Below are 12,591 nucleotides of genomic sequence, written 5' to 3'. Positions count from 1 at the left end.
GGGCTGCCACCGTGACTCCTATCAGCCCTGAGCACTTCGCGTGTCTGAGTAAATGTAGTCCTCTCAATAAAGCCATGAGGGTTGTGTCTGTTTCTTCTTCAGATTGGACTGTGGCAGAAGCCCACAGGCTAGGGGGCATTTGCCCCATATCAAGCCAGCATTCATACCCACATACCCCAAGCTCCAGGTCCTGCCTGCTAAGCATCAGGCTAGAACCATCTGGAAATGCCTCTGGGAATCAGGACTCTTTCCACATAGTAGCTCTGTAGCTGGAGACCAACCTCTACCTCTTTTTTTTTTCAGGTATACAAAAGAGCCAAGGCACTGGACCAGTCTGACAATGATATGTCTGCCGTGTACCGAGCCTACATACACTAAGCCTTGCCTGCCCATATACCCTCTCATCTTCCCTCTGACCTCCATTCCCAGTGTGGGGTCAGGGTTCTGGGACTTAGCTCTGGACCAGTCACCTGTCTCCATTTCCTTTTATACAGACTTTGAGACTTGCATCAGCACAGTACACAGCAGCACCCTCCCTCCCTGAGGCCCTGGCCAGGGATAAGAGGATCTATCTCTACAGGTGGCTGTGAAGAAGCTCTTGAGCTGGGCACTGATTAGCCCTGGAACAGTAGGCTATGTATTGTCTCTCTGTTTCTCTTGTGTTCTGTCTCTGTCACACACACAGACACACACCCAGGATAGAAGCTGCCTAGAAACTGCTGCCTGGCTGTTCTTGCAAGCTTGTCTTTCTCAGCCCCTTCTACTCAAGAGACTAAGGGACTAGAATTGGCAGGGAGCACAGGAAGCCTTCTCTCAACTTCCCCAGGACAGAGACCCCCACTGGACCCCTGAAAGGAGAGAGGCCCCTCAGCCATCCGAACCAGCAGATCCCCTGAGGAGGCTCTGTGGACCTCCAGCTGAGCATTTTTTTGTAGACACTACCATTGCACAGCAGCTCCCAGAATGTCTGTGAACTGAAGAGAGACCAGCGTAGCCACAGAGACACCTCTTCATGGGGAGCAGAGTCCATTATAGGCTTCAGCTCCCTGGCTGTTGTCTGTGTGCCTGGAGCCCGTTCCTCCCAGGAGGTTTTATTTGGATTTGCATTCCAGCCCATGGGAATGGATCTTAAGGGCATTGGGAGCAGTAGAGTGTGGGGGTAGCTCCTTCCTGTTTCCGTTATGGCAGTCTCTTGATGGGCTACATGTTCAGCCTGCTCTGCACAGGTCCCCTGCATGCCTCTCTTCCCCTTTTCCTTCCATGGAGAGAACATTTCTGTCCCAGCCTGACCCACACCAATAATGAGAATTTCATAGGCTGGGCTGTTGATGAGGAACCTCACTTCTGCCCGTGTCTGGGACAGTCTTGAATTAGGGCCTTGTTCTAACCTAACTTACCCCTCAGAGGTGGATCCAGTCCTCTGCCAGGCCCTAGCATTTCTCCTTGGAGAGGGAACCAGAGAGGCTTAGAATGTCACTAGAGAAGACTCACCTGAGGAAGCCTTCCTCATGAGTTTGGATTTCTGAAGCCACGATTTGACTTTTCCACCTGGGATAAGGATCTCAGGACATGGGCATGGAGCAGGGAGTGCTTGTGAAGTTCAGCACAATTGCTCATTCACTGGGATGCTGAACAGTTTCTGTCTGGACACAGCCTGTCTTGGTCCTGGGGTTGGGGGTGGGGAAGATGCTATAAGGAAACCGGTTAGTCAATGTTGTCTTAATATTGTTGACAATTCTGTAAAGTTTCTTTTTATGACTATTTCTGTTTAAGCTATTTCACCTTTCATTTTGAAATCCTTTCCTTTTATGGAGAAAATGTGACATTGTGAAAATGCTTGTAAGAAAGCCCCTACTCCCTCTTTTCCTTTAAATGACAAATCTAGATAATTAAGGTTGTGAATTTTTATTTTCACTTTGTTTTTAATGAACATTTGTCTTTCAGAATAGGATTGTGTGATAATGTTTAAATGGCAAAAACAAAACATGATTTTGTGCAATTAACAAAGCTACTGCAAGAAAAAAATAAAACATTCTTGGTACCATAACTGTGCCACTTGTGCTCAAATGCTTTAAGGACCTAGGTAGGAGCCAACCCAGCTGAGCATTTCCCCTTGCAACCCTGCTGGGCGGGGGCCGCCTAGCGATAAAGTACAGGAACAACTTGGTAATGGGCGTCCCCGCCGGCCAATCAGTGAGCAGTGGATCTGGGTTGGTGGTCAAAACGCCCGCCCCTGCTAAAGAACAGGGGTTGGAGCGGGCGGATCGATGGCGAGGCGTGGCCTGTCGGCCTACTCACCCGCCAGCCCGAACTGGAAGCTGTTGCCAGTGGCTTGAGGCGTAGCCTGCTTGGAGGCGGAGCTTGTGCCTGATTTGCCATCGGTCAAAAAGGGGCGGGCGCTGCGCGCCGAGCTCCTGACAACGACCTCAGACGGCGCGCGGCCAGGACGATGGCGACCGCGATGGCTACGAGCGCCGCGGAGCGGGCAGTACTGGTGGGGCGGAGGCGGCGAGCAGGGGGTGGCGGGCGGCGAGCAGGGGGTCGCAGGGACGGGATGGGTTTGACGCCGCTCTGTCCGCAGGAGGAGGAGTTTCGCTGGTTGCTGCACGCTGAGGTGCACGCCGTGCTGAGACAGCTGCAGGACATCCTCAAGGTAACGCACCCGCCGGTCCCTCCCGGCCTGCCATCCTCCCTAGCTATCCACCGGGTCCGGCGAGTCGCGCTAAGGTGGCTGCTGAGCGTGGCCGGTTCAGATAACCACTTCTGAGTACAGTCCAGACGCAGGCATGGTGGCGTGTAATTACACAAGCAGTGTGTGCGCGCAGCAAGGTCTTGAGTGTGGACGATCTTTGAAGCTGACGTTTCATCTGTGAGCAAGCAGGGTGGTGGTGAAAGCTTGTGATTTCAGCACTCCAAAGAGGGAGGCTAGAGGTTCGCGGTTAGAAGCCAGACTTAGGCTCCATAATGCAACAACTGTCTCAAAACAGTCTCAAAACAAAAACTGATAATCCGAGCTCTGAAGTGATCTCAGCCAAATTACCCGGATTTCTGAGCCTGTTCCCTTGCCCTAACCAGGCTCACAAAGCTGTTATGAAGATTAAATAAACTTGTCTCACAAAATGCCTAGGACAGCATGTTACTGTGACTACTAATTGCGTGGTTCTGTGACTCTCAGTACAACACAACACTCCAGTTAGCTAGGTACTGAGTCTGTTCTGTATTCCCACCTGCCTGCTCATGATATACTCAGAACTGGAACGAACAGGTCTGAGCTCAGAGTCTTGGAGGCTTGGTTAAGCAAACTCAGGAACCAGGTAAGGCCTGCCCACCTTGTCTGGCAGAGTACCTAGGCCTTGGAAGGAATACTGGCCAGACTGAGATGAAGTGTTGGGACTGCCCTGTCTTCCACAGGAGGCCTCTCTCCGCTTCACTCTCCCAGGCCCCAGCACTGAGGGTCCTGCCAAGCAGGAGAACTTCATCCTGGGCAGCTGTGGGTAAGCTGGATTGGGCAGGAGCCTTTGGAAGGGGTCTACACCTGAGGGAGGAAATGCCCGTGGTACTGTCAAGGGAGGGAGCAGTAGCAGTCACCCCTCTGACTCCTGTGTATTATAGCACAGACCAGGTGAAGGGGGTGCTGACTCTGCAAGGGGATGCCCTCAGCCAGGCGGTGAGTCCCCCAAGATCCTATCCCCCAATAGCCCTGCTGGTGATGAGTAGTGACGTTTATCTCAGTTCTGCCACCAGCTAGCTGTGTGACCCTGGGTCTGACCCTTGTCTTCTCTGACCTGTTTCCTTGTACGTCTGTAATGTGACAGGCAGCCTTCACACTACCCCATGGGATATGCTTATAGATTCAAGAAAGGACAAGAGGCGGGTGGCTTTATACTTAGTTCAACCTGGCATCTGGACCCTGAGCCTAGGCAGGCTGACCTCACACCCAAGTTGAACCAGCCACCCTCTGAGCCTCAAGGCGGGGAGGAGGTGGGGGAGCCCCTCTCCATTGTTCAGTCTACACCACTCCCTCCTCTCCACCCTTTCTCGGCTTCTTTCCCCTCTCACCCCTTGTGGTTCTTCCTGGGTCTGGGTTTCCTATTTCTTGACAGTCCTGTTTATCTCCCGACTGGCTGGCTGAGGCGCCTGGGGCCTCAGACACCCATCCCCTGCATCAACTCACAGGATGTGAACTTGAAGATGCCGCGGAACAACCAGTTGCTGCACTTCGCCTTCCGGGAGGACAAGCAATGGAAGCTGCAGCAGGTGAGCTCCGCCTCCCAACCTGGGCTAAGGCCCCAGGGCAAGCCTGAGCTAAGGCCTCCTTGGGGAAGTCTGGCAGCGGGACTTTGTGACCACAGCAAACAGCAGAATTGGGGAGGTGGTGCCTTGGGACGCCGGAGCCTGCTCCACTTTAGGGATGTGAAACCAGCCCTACCTTTGTGATTTTGGCCATGTGAGGACAGCCGAAGGTCCCTTTGAATGTCACTCTACAGGGGTTCCCCATGTACCTTCAATCATGCACAGACCGCCTGCCTACCCACAGGCCATGTGACACACGTGGGGGTAAACACACACAGGCTGATCTGAAGCTGATGCACAGGCCTCCTCTCCTTGCTTCTTCCCTTGAGCCCTGCACACTTACTACCTTGTGAGTGTACTAGGGCTTGTCTTTTGAGCAGTGACTGCATAAGGCCAAGCGCCAGCATGCCTTGGCTGCCATGCTTGTCCAGAACCTGGCCATCCGGGTTCAAATGCTCCAGCTCTGGAGGTTATCAAGACCACAGTCGGTAACACCTTCTCCTGGGAGGTTAGCCTCTTAAGTGGGGCCCCATGTTCTGGGATCCAGCTGAAGACCCAGAAATGTGGCTTCCCTGAAACTGACAGACTTCGGTTATGTGGGTGGTGGGGGCTGTTTCCAGATTCAGGATGCCAGGAACCACGTGAGCCGAGCTATTGATCTCCTGGCAAACCGGGATGAGAGCTACCAGTTCAAGACAGGAGCCGAGGTCCTCAAGGTGCTCTTCCTGTCTCAGACCATACCCTGGACAGTGCCCCTGTGTCCCCAGGCTTCTCTGGAAGCTGCTCCTTCCCTAGTCGTTACTCCCAGGTCTGCCCACACGTATCAGGTTATGACCTGGATTCCAGCGTCTGCCACGAACCATGGCACCTGGCAAAAACCGAAGCTACAGATATTGCTTCCTGATGCTAGGGGCTGGGACATGGGGGACCCCGGCTGCTAACTACACAAGTAGCAGCGTCCACCTGCCCCTTCCCAGCTCATGGATGCCGTTATGCTTCAACTGACTAGAGCCAGAAACCGACTCACCACCCCGGCCACCCTCACCCTGCCGGAGATTGCTGCCAGTGGCCTCACGGTCAGTACCTCAGACAGTCCCTACCCCAAGAAAGAAGTCTCTGCTCAGAGGTCCGGCCAGGGGGACTTCTGTGCCTGGACAGTTTTCTGGGATATGTTAACCCAATTTACTATTAACCAGTGGCTTCCAACCTAGCAGCCAGCACATAGAGATGATAGGGAGCCTCTGGTGTCGCAGCTTATGGAGAAGTACCTGGGGATAGAGCCGGGCCACCCCCCTCCCCCACAATCCCATACCCTGTAGCAGTACATCCTAAAGTTGGAGAGAGCCTCATCCCTCCTGCCTCCTCCAGAGGATGTTTGCACCTACCCTACCCTCTGACCTGCTGGTCAATGTCTACATCAACCTCAACAAGCTGTGCCTCACCGTGTACCAGCTGCACGCTCTGCAGCCCACCTCCACCAAGGTAAAGTTCTCCCCCACCTCCCAGTGTGCCCCCCCTCCCCAGCACTGCGGAGGACCCTCCAGCTCGACCTCACGGACTCTCTGCTGCTTCTGCCTAGAACTTCCGCCCAGCCGGAGGAGCAGTGCTCCACAGCCCTGGGGCCATGTTGTAAGTACACAGGACCGGGCCCTTCCTTCCCGTTCCCTCTGCTCTTGGGGTCTGGGTCCAGGCCCACCCTCAGGGACCTACTTCTTACCCTTCCCCAGTGAGTGGGGCTCCCAGCGCCTCGAGGTGAGCCACGTACACAAGGTAGAATGCGTGGTCCCTTGGCTCAACGATGCCCTGGTATACTTCACCGTCTCCCTGCAGCTCTGCCAGCAGCTCAAGGATAAGGTGTGTCGGGGCATGTGGGGCAGGGGGGCAGGGCCATTCAGGGGACTCCTCACACACACTTCCTAAGTGCCCCCAAGTTTAAGCCCATTATAGCATGCATACCAATCATCAGAGAACAGTTCTCGCACACAGTCCCTTCCTGTAACCTTAACATTCACTTGGGTTCTAGTGGGTATAGCACCCCCTTGGCCGCACCCCCTGATGCCAGTGGACACCCTACCAAACCTGTTGTTGACCGCGTCCCCACCTTCTGCAGATCTCTGTGTTTTCCAGCTACTGGAGTTCCCGGCCCTTCTGAGCAAGCCGCCTGCCTGAATCCTCCTCCCTGGAGGGCAGCCCTGACTTGTAGTCCCTCCCTCCAACACATACCCCCTGCAGTGCCTGTCCCCATCAGACACCCCCCAAGTTGTTTTTCTCCCTCCTCACTACCCTGTGGTACTGATGGAAGTGAATATGAGCTGCTTGGAGAAAAGGGTGCTGGCTTGGGTTTGTTTGTTTTTTTAATGGGGGCAGGGGGAGCGGTCAAGAAGGTGAGCTGAGGTGTGGCCATGCTCCGGAACCTGCCTTCCTGGACACTCTGGGAACCTTTGGACTGAGGGTGGGACCAAGCCCAGGCCTCTCCTCTCTCCCACCCTCCCGGCTCCCATTAGAGAGCGAGGGATAGGTTAGAACTCTGTGAGGTGGAGGGGTGGGGAGGGACCTAGGCTGGGGGTGGTAGGGGAAGAAGCCCCCCTGTAAATAAGATGCAGCATTGGAACCATTTATTCTGTGACCCCCAACCCACCTCTACGAAATAAAAATCAGATTTTGACTGGAGACCTGTGTCTGTCTCCCTACCTAGTAGAGACTAAGTCGAAGGTCCCTGGTGCTCTGTGGTCTCCCGTGTTCCTATGGCCTGATCTTCCCTACTCTAGCACCATGTCACAGCCTTTGAGTTCATAATCCTCCTGCCTCAGCCTCTTGAATGCTGGCATCACAGCCTGTGCCCAGTGGCCCGTGGGGTAGTGGAAGTTCAGTGTACAAGGGGAAACACGGGTGCGTCATGGCGAGCCACCACACTGGCCCTGGCAGAGTTAGAACACAGTCCAGACTCAGACTTTGGCAAACACTGGCTCTGTTACCGTCATCCAGCAGGACCCATGCCAAGGGCAAGCTAGCATTAAGGTTCCAGGGCCAAGTTATGCACGCCCTCGGACTTTTCCTGCAAGAGAAACAAAAGAGCCACGCAGATGACACTAGATAACACTCTGAAGCTCTGCCCAACCCTCTCCAGAAGACCCTACCCTGCTTGTCCCAGTGCAGGTGTGAGGGAGGCACCTCTGGAAACTTCTCTGAGGGGCACCCACTCCCAGGTTCATCTTCCCAGGCTCACCTTCCCAGGGCTCACCTTCCGGAGTCTGGGGGAGGCGCAGCAGCAGCAGCAGCAGCAGCAGTGGACAACAACCAGCAACAGCAACAACACCACAGTGCCTGGAGACCAGACAGAGGTATCCAGATGTGGCAACCACCCTAACGCCAGGGTAGGTAGGGCCTTGGATGAGGAGCCGCACTCACCCACAAATGTGAGAAAGACCACAAAGGCAGCGATGTCCCATTCAGACTGGAACAGCTGCTGGCTCTTCAGCCGCCCCAGTACTTCCTCTGCGGTGGCCTCCAGCTCATCAGCAGAAAGTCCCATCTCAGCTCCCTGCCCCAGCACCCCAAAAGGACCACCTCAGTCCAGGCCTCTCTTGGGCCATACACAGTCTGACCCTACCCTGAGATGACCCCTGACCCCTCTTGTTTTCCTCAGCCTTCTGCACCATAAGCCCCGCCCCCAGCTTCCTGTCCCCATACCCTCTACTCCAGACCTAGTAACCTCTCCCTTCCCCGTTCCTTTCTCCACCATCTCCTCCCCAGACCTGCTTGTCTCCTCTCCCTTTCCTAGACCTTTAGCCCCCACCCACACTGACCCTGACCTGGGCAGTCCCCACCATCTCCTTACCTCCTCTCTCCTTAGGAAGGCTGCTTCTAGTGCCCCTACCTGCTTCTAGTGGCACCCTCTCCCCCAAGCCAGGTAGGTCTTGGGAACTCACACTGCTTCCTGCTTCCGGATCCGCACCACCTGAAACCTTAGTAACCAGCCCCGCCCTCCTCTCCAGGGCCTGCTGCCAGGCAAAGGCCAGAGCCCAGTAGGGGCCCAGGGAGGAAAGCCAGGGCACTGGCACTTGTTCCACACCCTGAAATTTTTTCTCCCCCGACTGTTCTTAGTATCCCAGATGTCCTAGTTACTTTTCTGTTACCGTGACCAAACACCATGACTGAGATAGCTTATTTTTTAAAAAGCATTTAATGGGGACTCACATTCTAGAGGGTTAGAGTCCCTAAGGGCCTGAGGTCCTTGCCCTTGGAACCAGGACCTTCCCCAGTGAAAGCACATCTCACTGTTCTTGGCACCTGAGAGTCTAGATGCTGTGCTCAGCCTACACACATGGCCATATGTCAACAATTTCTTATCTGTGTGGCTCTTCATGTTTTGGGGAGGAGGAGTATCCAATGTTAGGCGCCCCCTGACACAGCACGCACCTTCCCTGGCTTATTCACAGAGTGATTACAAAGAAATAAACTCACTATTCCCTTTTTTTTTTTTTTCCACATGTGCAAACTGGGGGCTGGGAACGTAGCCGAGTTGGTTAGCTTGCCTGCAGTGCTCAAGGCCTTGGATTCGATGCCCAGCACCACGTGAACTTCATTTGTAATCCGGTTACTTAGAGGTACAAAAAAGACCAGAAGTTCAAGGCTATCCTCAACTACATAATCTAAAGCCAGGCTGAACTTCATGAGACTATTTAAAAAGGACTGGGGAGGCAGGCGAGATGGCTCAACAGGTAATGGTGCCTGCCAACGAGCTGGACAACAGGGATGGAGAGGCCTGTCGAGTTGTCCATTCACCTCCACGTGCACAGCATACCACACGTGTTGATGTGTAAGCATGCACAGAAGAAGAGAGGGAGGGAGAAAGGAAGAAAGAGAAAGAAACAAGGAGAAAGAGAGAGAGCGAAGGAAAGGAACAAAGAAAGAAGACAGGCTGGGACTGTCATGCATACACTTAATGGACTTCCTGTCTGTTGTGACTGGAACATACCTCAAGCTCAGCAACTCCGTAGAGAGCATCCGGTTCTCTTAGAGGTACACAGGCCAGACTCCAGTGGAGACTGCTGGGCTGTGTAGGGAATAGATGTCTCTTGATTTTCTAGCCTGCAAGACCCTGGCAATGTGTAAGCTTAGGCAGACTTGTTTTGTTTTAAAGTATTTTGGAGAAGTCTCTCGACATAGCCCTGGCAGTCCTAGAACTCACTATGTAGACGAGGCTGTTATTGAATTCATAGCAATCCACCTCTGGAATTAAAGGTGTGTGCAACCACACCCAGCCTTGGGATGTGGGAATTCCACGATCCTCTAAAATGTTCTCAGAACAATGGGATGCTATGTTAGTGGCTCGTATTTCATTGTGACCAAGTGGCTGAGAAAAGCAAGGTTAACTCTAGATCGTGGTTTTAGTCCCTGGAACCAGTGTCTGTCCTAGTGTTAATATTGCTATGGTGAAACGCCATTAGTAAAAGCAACGTGGGAAGGATAGGGCTGCTTTGACTTACATATCCTGACCCAGTCCACTGAGGGAAGCTACATCAGAAACTCAAACGAGGCAGGAAGCAGGAGCCAACACAGAAGCCATGAAGGAGGGCTACTACTGGCTTGTTCTTCTTGGGCTAAGCTTTCTTATTGCACAGCCCAAGGATAGCACCACCCACAGTGGTCAGGGCCCTCCAGTCAATCACTAGTTAAGAAAATGCCTGGCAGGCAATTGTGGTTCATGCCTTTAATTCCAGCACTTTGGAGGAATCCAAAATAGGCAGGTGGATCTCTTGAGTTCAAGGCCAGCCTGGTCTACTGAGTGAGTTCCAGGATAGCCTGGGCTAAGCCTGTCTAGAAAAAAGGGCAGAAATGTCCTACCGGTCTGCCTGAAGCCCAATCTAACAGAGGCATCACCAAGAATTGTTGCACGTGTCTGTGGTCCACAGCTGTACTAGCACACTGCCGTCCATGTCTGTCCACCATGTGGGCTTTGGGGATCAAGCCCAAGTCCTCTGGAAAAGCAGCCAATGCTCACAGCCATTGAGTGATCTCTCCAGCCCCAAATAGCTTCAATTTCATTGCAAAAAAAAAAAAAAAAAAAAAAAAAAAAAATGGTTGGAAATAACTTTTTGCGTGTATTTATTTGTTTATGAATGTGTTTATTGTGCGCATGCACATTGTTGTTGGATGCAGTGCATGTTACAGTGTGGAGGTCAGTTAACAACTCACAGGAGTGGGTTTTCTCCTTCCATCTTTACATAGATTTGGGAGATGGAATTCATCATCAGGCTTGGCAACAAGCACCTTGTGCTGGCTAGTTTTCTGTCAACCTGACATGGCTAGAGTCAACAGAAAAAAAGGGACCATTAACTGAAAACACAGGGTGTTTCTACACAGGATGGTGGGGCTGCATGGCTTTAATCTCAGTATTTGGAAGGCAGAGGCAAGGGAATCTCTGTAAATTCAAGGCCATCCTGGTCTACAGAGCAAGTTCCAGGAACAAAGAAGCCCTGTCTCAAAAAACCAAAATAGATAAATGATAGATAGGTAGGTAGGTAGATAGATAGATGATAAATGGAAAGGAAGGAAGGTAGATAGATAGATAGATAGATAGATAGATAGATAGATAGATAGATAGATAAAAGGGCTATAGATAAGCTTGTGGGGCATTTTCTTAATTAGTGGTTGGCAGAGAAGGGCCCAGCCTATTGTGGGTGGTGCCACTCCTGGGCTGGTGGTTCTGGGTCCTATAAGAACTCAGGCTGAGAAACCCATGAGAAGCAAGCCAGTAGGCAGCATTCCTCCATGGCCTCTGCATCAGCTCCTGCCTCCAGGTTCCTGCCCTGCTTAAGTTCCTGCCCTGACTCCCTTTGATAATGAACAGTGATGTGGAAGCTTAAGCCAAATAAACCCTTTCCTCCTCAGCTTGTTTTTTATCAAGTGTTTCATCGCATGACACACCTTAACCTGCTGAACCACCTCACCAGCCTAGAAGTCTTGGGTTAAGATCCAATAGTCAAGTACCTTTATATGTGTAAACTTCATTGCTTGGTAACCCCCAGCAATCCAAAAGCCAACAGGTCTTATACAGGCATTCCTCTCCCAAAGCCCAACTTGTCTAAGGATCTGGTCATCTATGTGACTAACATTTAAATCAGCCCAACCAAAGCTTGCATTACAGAAAGCTCACCACTGCCTACAGTTTTGGTAAGAGTTAAGGGAGAAAAGCTTAGTGCAGAGGTATACACCTGTAATCCTAGCACTTGATACAGACAAGAAGACCAAAATTCAAGATCATCTTTGGAAACATATGGAACAGCCTGGGCATATGACACACTGTCTTAAAAGTAACACGTTAAGGGGGTATCTGGCCCATTCAAGAGGGGCTTATTTCATTTATTGTCAGTGTGTATATTGTTTGTATGTATCTGCACATCTGTGTGTGGAGGACAGGTTTATATCTAGATCTCTCCAGTCATCCCCCAGTGTTTTGGGGGGGAAAGGGTCTCAGTAAACCTGGAGCTCACTGGTTAGGCCAAATGGCTAGTGAGCCCCCAAGAAAATGCCTGTCTCTGCTTACCAGAGACAGAGTTGGGGGTAACAGGCACATATTACATAGACCTTTTAAGATGGATGTGGGGAATCTCAACCCAAATCCTCATACACCTTACAAACTGAGCCATCTCCTCAAGTCCTCTCCCCACCCCTTCTTAAAGGTTTGTTTTTATTTTTTTTATTTATTTGTGTGTGTGTGCGTGTGTGTGTGTGTGTGTGTGTGTGTGTGTGTGCATGCGCGTGTGTGTGTTAACAGAGGTTGAAAGCACTGGCTGCTCTTCCAGAGGTTCTCAGTTCAATTCCCAGAAAACACATGTTGGCTCACAACCATCTGTAATGGGACCTGATGCCCTCTTCTGGTGTGTCTGAAGACAGCTACAGTGTGATCATACATAATAAATAAATCTTTAGAGAAAAGACCTGTTCTGCCCCACGGTAAGGAGAAGCCTACCTGTTCCTTCTGCCCTCCCTCTCTGCAGCTTCTTTTTCTTTCCCTCTCCCCCGCCCACCTCTACATTCTAAATATTGCTCTCTTAAATTTTTGTTGCCTTATAATTTGTAAGCTATTCCACTCTGCATTCTCCCTCTAATCTTGCTATCTCCTCCTGCTCTGATGTAACAACGCCCTTGCTCCCAATGTTCTTATGCTCAGTTGCTTTGCTGCCAATCATTTTATTCCTAAAGCTATGCAATACAATCTTTCCTGATCTTTTGTACCCTTTTTAGGAAAATAGATTACATGATTTCTAAGCATCCTTTTTTTTTAAGTTTACT

At 51.6% G+C, this 12,591-nt stretch overlaps 3 protein-coding genes across 5 annotated transcripts in view; 2 read left to right on the top strand and 1 right to left on the bottom strand.

Moving 5' to 3' along the window:
- The window catches only part of GLYR1 (glyoxylate reductase 1 homolog), a 31,922-nt gene extending 29,890 nt beyond the window's left edge, over window positions 1-2,032 (top strand). For both annotated transcript variants that reach the window (XM_080942427.1, XM_080942428.1), the window contains exon 16: window positions 304-2,032. In XM_080942427.1, the coding sequence (XP_080798553.1) occupies window positions 304-378 (75 nt within the window). In that variant the 3' untranslated portion in view covers window positions 379-2,032. The remainder of the gene's footprint in view (window positions 1-303) is intronic.
- Window positions 2,033-2,410: 378 nt separating this feature from the next.
- Window positions 2,411-6,939, top strand: ROGDI (rogdi atypical leucine zipper). Its single transcript, XM_080942435.1, has 11 exons — window positions 2,411-2,494; window positions 2,582-2,653; window positions 3,412-3,494; window positions 3,613-3,667; window positions 4,177-4,257; window positions 4,914-5,009; window positions 5,271-5,369; window positions 5,662-5,775; window positions 5,873-5,922; window positions 6,021-6,147; window positions 6,404-6,939. Exons 1-11 carry the CDS (start codon window positions 2,450-2,452, stop codon window positions 6,443-6,445), a joined length of 864 nt encoding a protein of 287 aa, XP_080798561.1. The 5' UTR covers window positions 2,411-2,449; the 3' UTR covers window positions 6,446-6,939.
- A 76-nt stretch (window positions 6,940-7,015) lies between these two features.
- On the bottom strand, window positions 7,016-8,169 carry SMIM22 (small integral membrane protein 22). Of its 2 annotated transcripts, none has more exons than XM_080942454.1 (4): window positions 8,132-8,169; window positions 7,702-7,834; window positions 7,520-7,617; window positions 7,016-7,348 (listed from the first exon to the last, which is right to left on the bottom strand). In XM_080942454.1, the coding sequence occupies exons 2-4, from the start codon at window positions 7,823-7,825 to the stop codon at window positions 7,307-7,309; spliced, it is 264 nt and encodes an 87-aa protein (XP_080798580.1). In that variant the 5' UTR covers window positions 7,826-7,834; window positions 8,132-8,169; the 3' UTR covers window positions 7,016-7,306. The 2 variants fall into 2 exon arrangements, with proteins under 2 accessions (XP_080798580.1, XP_080798581.1); XM_080942455.1 differs by having other exon boundaries at window positions 7,535-7,617.
- Between the last annotated feature and the right edge of the window lie 4,422 nt (window positions 8,170-12,591).

This window comes from Micromys minutus (assembly GCF_963924665.1).
Source record: "Micromys minutus genome assembly, chromosome: 31".
Taxonomy (NCBI): Eukaryota; Metazoa; Chordata; class Mammalia; order Rodentia; family Muridae; genus Micromys; species Micromys minutus.
Note: the sequence above shows the minus strand (reverse complement) of the source record. Positions and strands in the feature narration are given on the sequence as shown.